This window comes from Gobius niger (genome assembly GCF_951799975.1).
Source record: "Gobius niger genome assembly, chromosome: 21".
NCBI lineage: Eukaryota > Metazoa > Chordata > Actinopteri > Gobiiformes > Gobiidae > Gobius > Gobius niger.
The window spans coordinates 16,329,842-16,344,664 of record NC_136872.1 but is presented as its reverse complement, the minus strand read 5'-3'; the positions used below and the strand labels follow the sequence as shown (position 1 = coordinate 16,344,664).

The following is a 14,823-nucleotide window of genomic DNA, read 5'->3' as shown; positions in this document are numbered from 1 at the left end:
CTATGTATGGCTCCACAGGTTCAAATCCTGGAGCGTATTTGACCTTTATTGACCTTTATTTGACCTTTATTACCTTATCACTGCCAACACCAGCACATGCCTCAGACTAGGTTATGGTTTATTACTTTGTTTAACGTTGTCCCTGTTTTTCAGGTTGAGATTGGGTTTTATCACCGGCCCCAAACCTCTGCTCGACCGCGTGTTGCTACACATTGAAGCCTCCACAATGCACACGAGCACCTTCACACAGGTAACAAATAGTGACCCATGTTTCAACACTCTAAGCCAGGGGTAGGCAAGTTTGCTCGATGGAGGGCAGGTTTGCTTCATCGTAAAAGACCAAGTAAAGCATCACTGTCTACATATGCCAGTGTTATACATCATTCACACTGAAAAAATGTCCATCTTAAATTAGATGAATTACTTAAAATCGCTTGAATAAAGTTTTTTTTTATAATGTTAAAGCAGTACTAAGTAACTCTTCCCCCTAGAGGCTATAAGCACAACTGCAGGTGTAGTAGCAAGTTACAATTTTTTAACTTATTAATTGTCTTGGAGAGTAAATACTACACTGACAGGAAAGGCGAAGGGAGAGAGGGTTACTGTGCACCCAATTATACAATGGAAAAACATTTTTTCACTCAAACTTGGCTGTAAATACTGTTTAAAGTGACGTTAGCCCACAGTTAGCTTTGCCCGCTAGCATGTTAGCTTCTTCTTCGTGATTCCATTAGTGTGTATTGCTTTCTCCGGACCGGTGGCAGTCAAGTTGCAAACATGGTTTTCTGGACACCAGGGGGAGATGAAAGACCCTCCAATCATCCCATAAACACTTGCATTACCCCAACAGGGACTACGAAACGGATTTATGAAGGTAAACACGTTAGTACTGCTTTAAGTGGTGACGTCACAGCTCTACTTCCGGTGCGCAGATGTGTGAGAAACTACAAAAAACTCTTTAATACCACAATCAATATTTCTGAAAGTCAACAGAAAGTTACTGAACATACTTATTTATCAGGCCTAGTAGCCAAAATGATGCACCTACTGCTGTAAAAGTAATATTTACCAAAATCGGTACTTCCGGTTTAGCGGAGACAAATGCTAACGGCGCAGCAGCTACGCTAACCCCGGAAGTACCGACTTTAGTATATATTAGTTTTTTAGCAGCAGGTGCGGCATTTTTGGCTAATGAGTCTGAGAAATAAGTAGGTTCAGTAAATCCCCATTGAGTTTCAGAAACATTTTATTCTAGGACCCGGAAGCGGAAGTCGTGATGCCACACTTAGGGGGGTTTCTTTGTATTCCTAGAGTATTCTTTTAGGATTATGGCCTAAAAGGGTGCTCTGCTAAGACATTTTAAGGAATTGACAGTATTTTTTTTACATTTCCAGAGTACTTTAGCAGCCATTTGATCTCTGACTTGGATCATAATATTTCTCAAATGATGGGGGGCCGGTTTTTGCCCCCGGGCCTGACGTTGCTCTAAGCTTTAAACCTACTATTAAAAACGACATAAGAGTCAGCATCGTATTGGTGCTTGTTAGAGTTTTGGCATTTTAAAGGAGGAAAACAATATCTACCTTAAGGAAAAACACTTAATGAGGAAACAGCTTTAGTTTAGTTTAGTTTAGTTTAGTTTATTTGTTCATTTGAGCAGTTAAAATTCTGCTCAAAAGGAGTGGGCCGAAGCAAAAGCTTATAGACGCCCACCCCGAAATCATTACAATAAAAGTGTATATCACAACAATAGTACCAAAGAACATATTACAAGGTACTAGAGCCTTGGAACACAGCATGCACACACATGAACACAATGTACCCGTCTGTGATTTAACACATTATAATACAATGATACATTAAGCAACATCATAATTGGACTTGCCTCCTTAGCAAGGAACATGTTACATTTCAAAGCGGACCACCCTTACAAAGCACTTTAAGGGAATGTTCATGTAATAAACAGAATTTAGCAGAAGAGAAGAGCAGCACAACTACAACAACAGTCTCGTTACATATACAATGTTTGGTACAAAGCAAGTTACAAACGGCGAACGATTGTCAGTCGAATGGTTATCAATGTCATCAATCAATACCAATGAATTATGTAATATGTAGTAAGTATTTAAGCCCTGCATAGTGTAGTGCGTTAAAAAGCCAGGGTGTCGAGCGGGCTAGTTGAAGAGGGCGTTAGCTCCCCATCAACAAACCCCCACCCAGCTGCCCTAACATCTGTTTTTTTTTTTTTTTTTTTTTTTTTAAGAAGATGTTCCTGTACTGTGAGGTGCATTAAAAGACGAGGTTCATGAGCCCGTTGGGAGGGGCCTCTCAGCAGATTTGTAGCTCGCCTGCCCTACTTCTCTGTTTGCAATTATAAACAAATGGAATGACAACCGTTCAGAGCAGCAAATTGATCCTACTGCTCCCCCTAGTGTCAACATGTTTCTTCTTCTCTGTACTTTTCAAAAATCTTTTGTTTGTATTTGTATTTGAACAGGTTGAGGTTTGGACATCGTTTCATCTCCATCTCCAATTTATTCCACAATTGTACACCATTAACTGTCAGGCTGAAACTTTTCAAAGTGGAGCTATGACTCTGAGTCCTAAAGTTTAATTCATCCCGTAATTCATAACGACCAGTACGTTCTTGGAACCTTCTTTGTATTTGGTTTGGTAACAGTTTATATCTTGCTTTGTATAACATCTGTACCGTTTGGAACTCAACAATGTCGCAGAACTTCATGATCTTTGATTTGAAAAATAGTGGATTTGTGTGGTCTAAAAACCCAACTTTATGAATTAATCTGACAGCTCTTTTTTGCAGCAATACTATTGGTTTAACTGTGTTTTTATAGGTACTACCCCAAACCACAGTACAATAGTATAAATAGGGCAAAATCAGTGAAGAGTATAGGGTATGTAGAGCTTTGACGTTTAAAATGTGCTTTGCTTTTGCTATTACTGCAATGCTTCTTGATATTTTAGTAGATATATATTTAATGTGTGATTTCCAAGTGATTCTGTCATCTATAATGACTCCAAGAAATTTGATTTCGTGCACCCGCTCTATTACAACACCCTCTATCTGAATTGCCTCCTGAGCATTAGAATCACAGTTGCCAAATATCATCATTTTGCTTTTACTCAGATTTAGTGACAATTTGTTTTGTTTGAACCACTTATTGACACTCTTGAGTTCCAAGTTAACAATCTGACACAGTTGCTTTAAGTTGTCTCCTGAAGCAAAAATATTTGTATCGTCTGCAAACAAGATAAATCTAAGAATTTGAGATGTTTTACAAATTTCGTTTATGTACATGTTAAACAATTTTGGACCCAGAATGGAACCTTGAGGTAAACCACACACAATTTCTCGACAACTCGACTGGTATTCACCTATTTTCACACATTGTTTTCTATTTTTCAAGTAACTGGTGACCCACTGTAGAGCTACCCCCCTAATCCCATAATGTTCTAGTTTATCAATTAATATATCATAGTTTATTGTATCAAATGCTTTACTTAGGTCAATAAATAACCCTATTGCATATTTCTTGTTATCTATAGCATTAGTTATTTCATCAATTGTATCAAAGAGTGCGTGCGAAGTTGAATGATTATTCCTAAAACCAAACTGATTCTCAGAGAGCAAGTTATTTCTTTCAATAAAGCTGTCGAGTCTAGAATTAAAAACCTTCTCTAAGATTTTTGAGAATTGCGGTAAAAGGGAAACAGGCCTGTAGTTTGTAAAGAGATGTTTATCTCCAGCTTTGAACAGAGGAATCACTTTTGCTACTTTCATACTGTCAGGAAATTGTCCAGTTTGTAACGATAAGTTACAGATGTGTGTTAACGGCTTAGAGATACTTTCAATGACAGATTTTAAGGTCTTCATATCCATATCATAGTAATCTGTTGAAGTTTTATTTTTACACCCTCTAACAATATCCAATATTTCATTTTCCTTCACAGGATTTAGGAACAGGGACATAGGATTTCTGTCTATCAGTTCACAGTTGTACTTCTCAACGTTTGCAATTTTTGCAGCAAGGTTCGGTCCAACATTGACGAAGAATTTATTAAATGTATCGACTACTTCATTCATATTATTTATAGTTCTATCCTCATCTTTGAAATGTTGTGGATAATTAATCATTCTTGGTTTGTTTCTAATTATACAATTTAAGATATTCCATAAGCCTTTAATATTATTCTTATTGTTATCTAATAACTTATTATAATACTCTTGTTTACATTTTCTAACAATACTTATCAATTTATTTTTATATTTCTTATATTTATCCTCAGCTTCTTTTGTTCTGTTTTTTATAAAGTTTTTGTAAAGAGAATTTTTTTTCTTGCATGCATTTAGCAATCCCTTAGACATCCATGGATTATCCTTACACTTCCTGTTTTTACAGTATTTCCTCATTGGGCAGTTTTTATCATACACTTTTTGAAATATTCGCGCAAACTCCTCGTATGCTTTATTAGTGTCATTCTCTCTGTATATTTGACTCCATTCCTGCTTTGATAGCTCCTTTTTAAGGGCATCAATAGTTTTCTTTGTTTTTACCCTTCTGAACCAATGCATGTTTCCTGGTTCATTTTTTTGGTGATTATTTTTGTACAATACAAAAACCGGCAGGTGATCACTGATATCATTTATCATCAAACCGCTGATAGTATTATTTTCTATTTCATTAGAAAGAACGTTGTCAATTAAAGTGGCACTGTGGGATGTAATTCTACTCGGTTTAGTTATTAGAGGAAACAAACCTATACTGAATAAAGTATTAATAAATTCGTCCGTCTTTTTATGATTGTTTGGATTTAACAGATCGATGTTAAGATCTCCCCCTACAAACATGACTTTTTGATTTGTGCTTGAAAAGTGCTCCTCCATCCAATTAGAAAAGACATCTATATCAGAGCTAGGAGCTCTATAAATACAACTTACAATAATATTTTTCTCTTTTTCCCTTGTAATTTCAACAGTAAGACATTCAAGAACATCATCCACCACCATAGTCTTATTTTCAATCACTTTGAAACTATAATTAGAGTCTACAAACATAGCTACACCCCCACCATGCTTGTTTCTTCTATTCATACTTATAAACTCATACCCTTCAATTGAAAACTCATTTTCTCTGTCAATTTGAATCCACGTTTCTGATATTAAAATTACGTTGAATGGCTTAGAAAATTGATTTAAATAGTTCTTAATGTGATCAAAATTTGCTAGAAGGCTACGACTATTGAAGTGGATAATAGAGAATGCATTAATGTTTTGGAATTTACGATTGTGAAGATCCTCTGTGTAATACTGACAGTCATTAACAGTTCTGGTGAAAAAGTTGTTTTCAGGGTCGATGTCATTCTCAGTGTTCTGTAGTTCATATTGCGGGTATTTAAAGTCCAGTTCGAATGCTTCTGTAATTCTCCTTATTGAATGATCTAAATCGGAACTTCCTATGCTAGAAAGTCGAGTGTACCCTGTAAAGTCGAGTTTACAGGGTACACAGAGTATTAATGAAACATTCAAGGGGTCAGCAAGTGTAGGAATCATGTTTTCTTTTTCTTCCAGGTAATGGTGTGCCAGTTGCTGCACAGTTGGGGTGAACAGGGTTTCCTTCAGCACATCGAGGGGTGAGTCATGTGTGCGTTTCCTGTTCTACAACCGCACGACATGAACGCGTTTATTCAAGGGTAAACAAAGACGTGTGCTTGTAATTTACTTTCATGACAATCCTCAGGGTGATAGAGTTTTACAGGAAGCAGCGAGACGCCATGATCAGATCTGCAGACAAGTGGCTCAAAGGTTGGTATAAAAACAGGAGATCTTTATGTGATATGACTGTTTTACCCCCTAATAAAATGAATTTACTGTAATGAAAATAGTTTGACTGGTTGAAATTTTCTCAAAAGGCAATGGTCTTTGGCTAAAACCACATTGAAAGTGTTTGATTGTGTGACATTATTAAATAATCTTTATTTTCCTGTGTAGCTGTTTTGTAGGCAAGTTTTTGGGGGCCTCCTGCAGTGTCTCTAAGGCCCACTAGGGGGCCCCCACTCTAGGAACCACTGTACTAGGGAATATACTGGAGTGTGATTAGAAACCTTTTGCTGCTTTATTTTTTATAATGAATGACATTTATTAGTTTTGCGCTTAATAGCAAACAATCCATTAAAACAAATATATAATAATACAAGTTAGTCCGGTTCACCATGTAATTTCACCGTTTTTTTGTGCCGAGTATTAAACATAAACTGTAAAAATAATGGAAGTCTTATGCTCACTCCTCCCCGTTTACCATAATGACCACGGCCGTGGGGGAAGTCATGGCGGATTTACAGACTCCCCTCCCCAGCTCTGACGAAGCATGTTCCTAAAAAGGACATACGGGCGGGATTTTCACCGTAGACCCAATGCTAACAGTCCGACCCTCATTAAGTACAAGATTTCAAAAATTCATATTACGAAAACCAGCCTGGTTTCATATATTGTGATTAACCCAGCGTTATCTCAGGAGGAATATCTCGCCTAGTCTAGGTTTGAAAACATTGAAACCAGGCGTTAAAGTTGTTTATAAGGTGTCTAAACTCCAATGCTTATCAATGGGGGCCTAGTGGCGATATGGAGGTACTACAGCAATGGCGGAGCAATGGCAGCCCCCAGGGTCGTGGTCATAAAGCAGAGCAGCCAGCGCCGATTGGTATTAAAACGATACATTTTTGAAAACTTTATTAAAAAAGCAATCAGAAAAAACTAATTTTCCATCTGCTCTGATATGTAAAAAAAAAAAAAAATGATAATAGCAATGATAACATTTATATGTGGAGTAAAAACAGTAAAACAAATATTGGTTGTTCCAATCAATAAAGTCAATGAAACCCTTATCATATTTTTCATGGAGTTACCATAGCGATGACCGAACGCCCCATTTACTCTAATGGAAAAAAGCGCAAATGGAGACGTTGTTTTTCTCATTGCTTACACCAGGGGTGTCGAAGTCGTTTGGGTCGTGGGCCGCATATATTGTGAAGGACTGGCCTGATAAATAACAGCATCTTACACTTATTGTGCTTCATCAGCCTGTGTCACATGTTTCTCAATTCACTCCACACTCGATGGCAGTGAGTTACTATTGTAGCCACAGCCGCCCTGGTTCAGACTGACCATTCACCATGTGACTATAACATGCTGTTTATATCCTGATCTTTTTAATTTAAGCTGCCCCCTAGTGGCTGGAGTGAGCAAACTGGTTATTTCTTTAAAAATCCATAACTTTTTTTTTACATGCTCAGGAATTCTTGCTCCTAAAAGGGCCACATTAAATCATCTCGGCCTTGACCGTGACACATGTGGCCTACACCATAAGGTTTCCAAAAATATATAGTGCTCATTCACTCCATAACAGTGGAAATCTCAACATACAGTATCTGTGAATAGAAACGTGTGCCCTGTTATGACGTCTGCAGCAAAGGTCACATGTTATATAATTTTGTTTACATTGTCCCGGTTCACACAGATGTGACGGAGTGGCACGCTCCATCTGCTGGGATGTTCCTGTGGATTAAACTAAAGGGAATTAGAGACACACAAAAACTCGTCAGGGAAAAGGCACTGGAGAAAGAGGTGAAACTATTTTTGATTTGATTTCATTTTGCTTCAGTAGTTTTTCTTTCTGGTGTAGAATAATAATTTATCTGCTGTCAAAATCCTCATCTATCTTCTTGATCACACATTTTAGTATTTGTTTACTAACAGTAGCTACAGTGGTGTTTGCGTTCACTCATGGTCACCTTCACTTGGATGATTGCAGTTTTCTTGAGCACTTTATTTCTGATTTGCAATTCTCACCTATTCTCTGTCACTGAGGCTTTGCTCCTTTCCATCTTCTGACCATGAGCGCAGATACCCAGAATGCACCAGTGCCCCCTGTTCTGTAGTTCAAGGCCTGTGGGAGCTGTTTGTGTGGGACGCTGGGTTGAAGCTGTCATTTCTGTGGAGAGTGACTGGGTTTAGACTCAAACAGCAGCGACTGTAAATCCCACTGGAAAAAAACATGAGTGGGCACAGGCTGAGATTCTCCGGATTTGGAGGCTCAGATTTTAATCCTCAACAAAGGCCAAATGTGAGACTTGATTAACTATAGCCAAAATCAGCTCCTGGACATGTTTATATTCCAGTCTTGTATTGTGCTGCTTCATAAAGTGGTTTTCTAAACACATTTGAGTAAAGCGTAAATGTTTTTTTGAAGGTGCTGTTAGTTCCTGGAGGAGAGTTCATGATCGACAGCAGTGAACCCTGTGCCTTCGTTCGAGCCGCCTTCTCGATCTCGTCCCCAGAGCAAATGGATGAGGTATTAATTTCAATATAATGATATATTAATCTCTTAGCCCCACTTGAACTGAGCACATTTTGGTTTTACCTAAATTTAAAAACGTCTTGAAAAAAAGCATCAGAAGAGCAACGCAAAACGAGACAAAAATGCCACACAAAAATGACAATAAAGATATGGAAAAAGTGGAATAAATGTGACAAAAATGCAACAAAAAATCCACAAAAAATCCACAAAAAATCCACAAAAAAGCAGCAAAAAAAATGACAAAAGAGCAATGGAAAAAAAAGATTAAAAAGTGACAACAACGTGGCAGCAATGCAAGGAAAACGATCCATTTAGATCAGTTTTGTTGGTCTTAGCTTTCAAATGAGATGTTACACCGGCCTACTGCTCTCCAGTCACGGCCAGGTATCTCAGTGGTTACAGCTAGAGGGTCCCGGGTTCGATTCCCACTAGGACAGGGCCGTTCTCCCCGTGTTTGCGTAGGTTTCCTCCGGGTACTCCGGTTTCCCCTACCACTAAAAACATGAACAATAGGTGAATCCTCCAGCCAGGTGATTCTGGGCACCAGCCTGGCTCCACATCATGGAGATGGGACCCACTGCTCCTTACGGGTCGCCCCAGCGGCATCGAAGGATGGGTTAAATGCAGAGGACAAACTTCCCCACGGGGAGAAGCTTTTAGATTTGGGTTATGTTGGCGGAACTGGAGACATGTGCTCTGATCAGGTGGGGGTGAAAGGTTAATAATTAATAATGAGGACATCATGTCACCTCTTAGTTAGTCCATTGACAATGTTTGCGAGTGTCCGCTAACCTGGCAGATCACCATGGTAACGTTCATTTGTTACCGTTGTTAAAAAACACTTAAGTGAATTGTTCCTTGTTCATGTTACATGGGAAAATCCTTAATAGTTTTCTCATCAAGAAATAAGATACAAATATATTTTATAACCATAATTTCACACAAAATAATGGTCGATATATATAATAGAAAAGTGTCAAAACATTAGGGCAATATGGTTTGTTTCCTATTGGGAGTCTGTATATTAGACATGTGGTCGTAATGTTTTGCCTGATTCATGTTGATTTGTGCTTGTCAATGCTGTAATTATATGTATTGTGTCTTGCAGGCTTTCAGGAGACTGTCGTTGCTCGTCAAAGAAGCTCAGTGCTGAGACTTTATGCTGCAAGAGGTTTTAGGTCACTGTTTAACAACAAATGACTTTAAAGTTAAGTCACTGCTGAATGAGATAAAGGGGAAAAGAAAACCTGAATTATGTTGTACAGAGAAGTCAAGAAGTCTGTAAACAAGATTGTTTTTCAGTTCTCTTTGAAGAGATTTGGGTAAAGTGTCGAATCAAACAAAGTAAATTAAAGAAAGTCAAAGTTAAGACTCGTACTGTAGTTTACATCAGTTCTATGTATAAAAAAAGGCTTGATAGGACATTCCAGCTGCCATTGCAAATGTGTTGGTGATATTGTGATTGTCTTTTTAGCCAAATTCAAATGGAAAGTAATGCAAAAAGAAGGTCAGAGTCCAAGTATCTCTGCATCAATACCAAAATCAATCAATATCAAAATCCACTGTTAACATAGGGATCTGTCATGTTTGTTTGCTAAAAACATAATAAAAATGTGAAAAAAAAGCCACGAAATAACTCCAGTGACTACAGGTAAATACATCTGACACACAGTAATGTCCAAATGTTTTAATATAAACAATGTCTCTGTACTTTTACTTTTAAAAATATGCATCAGTTTCATGTTACTGCAAATACAATGATGCACTGACTTAATATATATATTTTCCCCCTTTTTTTCCAAGACACATAAAACTATTCATAATTCAGCATTTATTAAAGGGACAATACAGAGTTTAAAAATGTTGTGTTGTGTTTTCCTCCTGCTGGAACATGTAGGGGAGTTCAGCTTCCGGATGGCCATGTGTATGAAACTGGGGCTCTGCAGATGTTCTCCGCTGCTCTCACGACAGGACGAGGAGGCCGTGCTGGGGCCGGGCCACACAGTGCTGGAGCTGGTCAGGAGGCTCTGAAGAAGTCGCACATAACAGAGGCTGGGACTCTTGGCTCTTCTTAACTTGCGGAGAAAGTAGAGACACTGTTTACTTTTTTTCATGTGATTTGGCCCAGGAATTACAGAGAAATTAGCAGCAAACAATGTAGAAATCTGTATTTTGACAGTTACCATAGTTACTGCCATACAATTTTCAGCTGCCCTCCACCTACGCGAACCCTGGCAGTAGTGACTTTTTAAATATTACTTTTTTAGCTGTAGGTGCGGCATTTTTGGCTAATGAGTCTGAGAAATAAATAGGTTCAGTAACTCTTTGTTGAGTTTCAGAAATATCGATTTTTTTAAGAGTTTTTTATGTTTTTTTCTTGCATATTTGCCGGTCTGCTAGAACCCGGAAAGCGGAAGTCGTGACGTTGCACTTAACAAACATATAGATACAGACGGCATCTCTGGAATCGCCCATATATGGTCATTTTCAAAAACAGTTAAGGGGGAAAACAATTTTGAAAAAGTGTAAATTTTCTCTAATTATTCAAAAACTACTGTAACAAATGCTGAAATATGAATATAGTTTCTACTAAATAATGATATAAAGACATGGGGAGAAGCAAAGTGGTTCAACAGCCCATAAATACATAAATAACGGAGAATGCTAACTTCATGCTACATCATAGCATCGGGCTAATGCTAACGGTTTGCTAGCGTTAGCTACAACTACCGTTTTTTCACTTCTACTGAACAATCTGCTGTGAGAAAATATCCACATGGGCCCGATTTACATTTGACTTTATTTATGTGATAGATAAGTTTTTATTCCACCAGAAAATGGCTAAAAAGAGGGAAAAATTGTGTTTCTCTAAAGATTCTATTTTCCCCCTCGGCGAAGCCCCGCCCCCTTCTATGACGAGATGCCGTCTGTATCTATAGAGAGATCATGGACCCAGTGACTGATATTAAAGATCATTTGTGTAATTCATACATTGTGTAATGCAGTTCATAGGACAAACTGACCTCCTGCCCCAAACTGGGTCCTGTGACATCATCACATTCTAGAACCTGCAATAGAACCTTTAGAATGTTATGATGTCACATGAACAGAATCTATTCTGGATCTGGTGACCATGGCGATGTGATGTCATCAGATTCCCTCATTAATATTCGTACATCTTTCCCACATACCCTCACAATCGCCGAGTCTGTCCACAGAAGTGCCAACATTTTGACGTCTGTGACATATAACTCGTTCACTCAATATTTCACAAAACAGCGGAAGAAAAGTGACACACGACCTCAACGGCAACATGTCAGATCAGCATTTAGCATTCAGAGACAACACCCAAGGATTCCTGATGGAGAAACCGCCTGGTACATATGCACAAGCTTGCCAGAGACCCCATGAACGGGACAGCTCTTATCAAGCGCCCAACGGACCTCCAGGATGGCAAAATCGTGGACCCGTCCAATTTGGGGAAGTCACAAACCCCAGAGCACCGGCACACAGCCAACAGGACGCATCAGGAGGACAGATGCAAAGATCTCAGATACAGGACACATCTGTACCACAGCACCAACGACCCCGTGGAAGAGCTAACTCTTATCAAGCGCCCAACGGACCCCCGAGATGGGTCAATCAACAAGAACCAACTGGACATGAGGAGTTCCCAGGCCCCAGCCCACAGACCAACTTGAGGAACCCCCAGAGACCTCAGACACAGGGCACATATGAACGAGAGTTTCGGAGGGGAAGGGGCCGCGGAAGGGGAAACTCGCATCAACGCCCCCAGAGACGGGGTAATCAAGAACCAGCTCAACTTGGAGAGGAGGCGCAGCTGGTAGAGGACCTTATGCTCCAGCTCAAGGAATCAAATGCTGAAAATGAAAAGTTGCAGGCAGAATTGCAAAGAAGTGGCCAGGAAATGCATGTAAAACTTAGGGAACAGGTTTACCTTACCGAGACTCTAAAACAGAGCCTTAAAGACACACAGCAGGAGTTGTCTGAGGCAACGCAGGCCTATTCAGAAGTTCTGCAGCAAATAAGCCAGCAACATAACACTGCAAGCGGTCTACAAACGCAACTTGAAAGTGTGAGTGAGGAGAATGAGGATCAGGTCGACAACGGGACAGGCCAGGAGAACGGCCTCCCTGTACTGCAGAGTAAACTTACACAGCAGATCAACAACGCGAGCCTAGAGTCTGATACTAAAAACTTGCAGGCACAACTTGACGATCGAGAGGCGCTATTGAAGGATAAGGATTGCCGATTGAATGAAACAAGGCAAGAACTCCAGAAAAAAATTGACCAACTTGAAACTGAGAAAGAGCAAAAAAATAAGTTAAGAGAGGATGTGGCGCTATTGGAAGAACGGCTTTATAAATTGCAAATACAGAAGGACCAGGATGAGAGGAGGCTTGTTCAAAGGCTTCAGATGGCGCAGAATGAGCATCAACAAACCATGACCAATCTGCAAAAACAAGAGGTTATATTTAAGACCGAGATGCAGACACAATTAGACAAGAATGAAAACCTCGAGGGAAGACTCAAGTTGGAGTATCAGACTTTCGAGAAAAAGAAGTGTGAGCTGGAGGCAGCGCTTTGCGAAACACAAGATCAACTCAGGAAAGTGGGAGGTGAATTCAAGACCTACACTACTCTGATGGTGACTGATGCTAATGCGATGACAGAGAAAGATAAGGATTGTCTGCAAAAGCGTCTACTTGAAATTAAGAGAGAGGACACAGAGAAAATGCAGAAGGATGTGTCGTTGAAGGAGGAACAGCTTTTTAAGATGCAAACACAGAAGGACAATCTGGAAAAGCTTGTTCAAAACCTTAAGAAGACGCTGAATGAGCGTCAACAAACCATCACCAATCTACAAAACCAAGAGCTTAGATCTAAGACAGAGATGCAGGCAGAACAGAACAGGAATAGGAATCTCGAGGAAAGACTCAAGACGTTGAATCGGATTTTGGAGAAAACGGAGTGTGATCAAGAGGCAGCGCTTCGCAAAGCACAGGATCAACTCAAAAAGGTGGATGGTGAATACAAGGCCTACGCAACTCAGATGGAAAAACGTCTCAAAGATGCTAACTCACAACCTCCCCAGAGATGGAACAATAAAGAACAAGGTCAACTTGGAGAGGAGGAGCAGCTCGTACAGGACCTTAGGCGCATGCTAAAGAAATCAAATGGTCAAAATGAACTTCTGAAAGCTCGGTTGGAAAGATGTGTCTCAGAAAGAGTATTTCAGAACACATGTCAACAGTACGAGGCAGCACTTCGCAAAGCACAGGATCAACTCGAAGAGGTGGAAGGTGAACACAAGACCTACGCTGCTCAGATGGAAAAACGCCTCGGATATGTTAACTCACATCAACCTCCCCAGAGATGGGACAATCAAGAACCAGGTCAACTTGGAGAGGAGGAGCAGCTCGTACAGGACCTTAGGCGCATGCTAAATAAATCAAATGCTCAAAATGAACTTCTGAAAGGTCGGTTGGAAAGATTTGTCTCAGAAACAGTATTTCATCTCACATGTGAAGAGTACGAGGCAGCGCTTCGCAAAGCACAGGATCAACTCGAAGAGGTGGAAGGTGAATACAAGGCCTACACTACTCGGATGGAAAAACGTCTCAGAGATGCTAACACAATGATCGAGAAAGAATGTGGTTGTCTGCAAAAGAAGCATCAACCTGAAATTAAGAGAGATGATACAAGCAAAGTGTGGGGGGATGTGGCGTTGAAGGAGGAACAGCTTTATAAGATGCAAACACAGAAGGACAATCTGGAAAAGCTTGTTCAAAACCTTCAGAAGACGCTGAATGAGCATCAACAAACCATCACCAATCTACAAAAACAAGAGCTTAGATCTAAGATAGAGATGCGGGCAGAACAGAACAGGAATAGGAATCTCGAGGATAGAGTCAAGACGTTGAATCGGATTTTGGAGAAAACGGAGTGTGATCAGGAGGCAGCGCTTCGCAAAGCACAGGATCAACTCAAAAAGGTGGAAGGTGAATACAAGGCCTACGCAACTCAGATGGAAAAACGTCTCAGAGATGCAAACACAATGATCGAGAAAGAATGTGGTTGTCTGCAAAAGAAGCATCAACCTGAAATTAAGAGAGATGATACAAGTAAAGTGTGGGGGGATGTGGCGTTGAAGGAGGAACAGCTTTATAAGATTCAAACGCAGGAGGAGAATCAGGAAGAGCTTGTTCAAAGCCTTCAGAAGACGCTGAATGAGCGTCAACAAACCATCACCAATCTACAAAAACAAGAGCTTAGGTTTAAGACCGAGATGCAGGCAGAACAGAACAGGAATAGAAATCTAGAGGAAAAACTGAAGTTGTTGAATCAGACCTTTGAGAAAAAGCAGTGTGAGATGGAGGTGTCGCTCCGCAAAGCACAGGAGCAACTCAAGAAGGTGGAAGGTGAG

The 14,823-nt window shown here is 39.8% G+C and overlaps 1 protein-coding gene across 1 annotated transcript; it reads left to right on the top strand.

Moving 5' to 3' along the window:
- Positions 1-2: 2 nt before the first annotated feature.
- On the top strand, positions 3-9,541 carry LOC306980999 (kynurenine/alpha-aminoadipate aminotransferase, mitochondrial-like; the record flags this gene model as incomplete). The annotated part of the gene is made up of 7 exons (XM_079580545.1): positions 3-34; positions 154-250; positions 5,591-5,652; positions 5,760-5,824; positions 7,536-7,642; positions 8,268-8,369; positions 9,484-9,541. The coding sequence occupies 7 exons, from the start codon at positions 3-5 to the stop codon at positions 9,526-9,528; spliced, it is 510 nt and encodes a 169-aa protein (XP_079436671.1). The 3' UTR covers positions 9,529-9,541.
- Between the last annotated feature and the right edge of the window lie 5,282 nt (positions 9,542-14,823).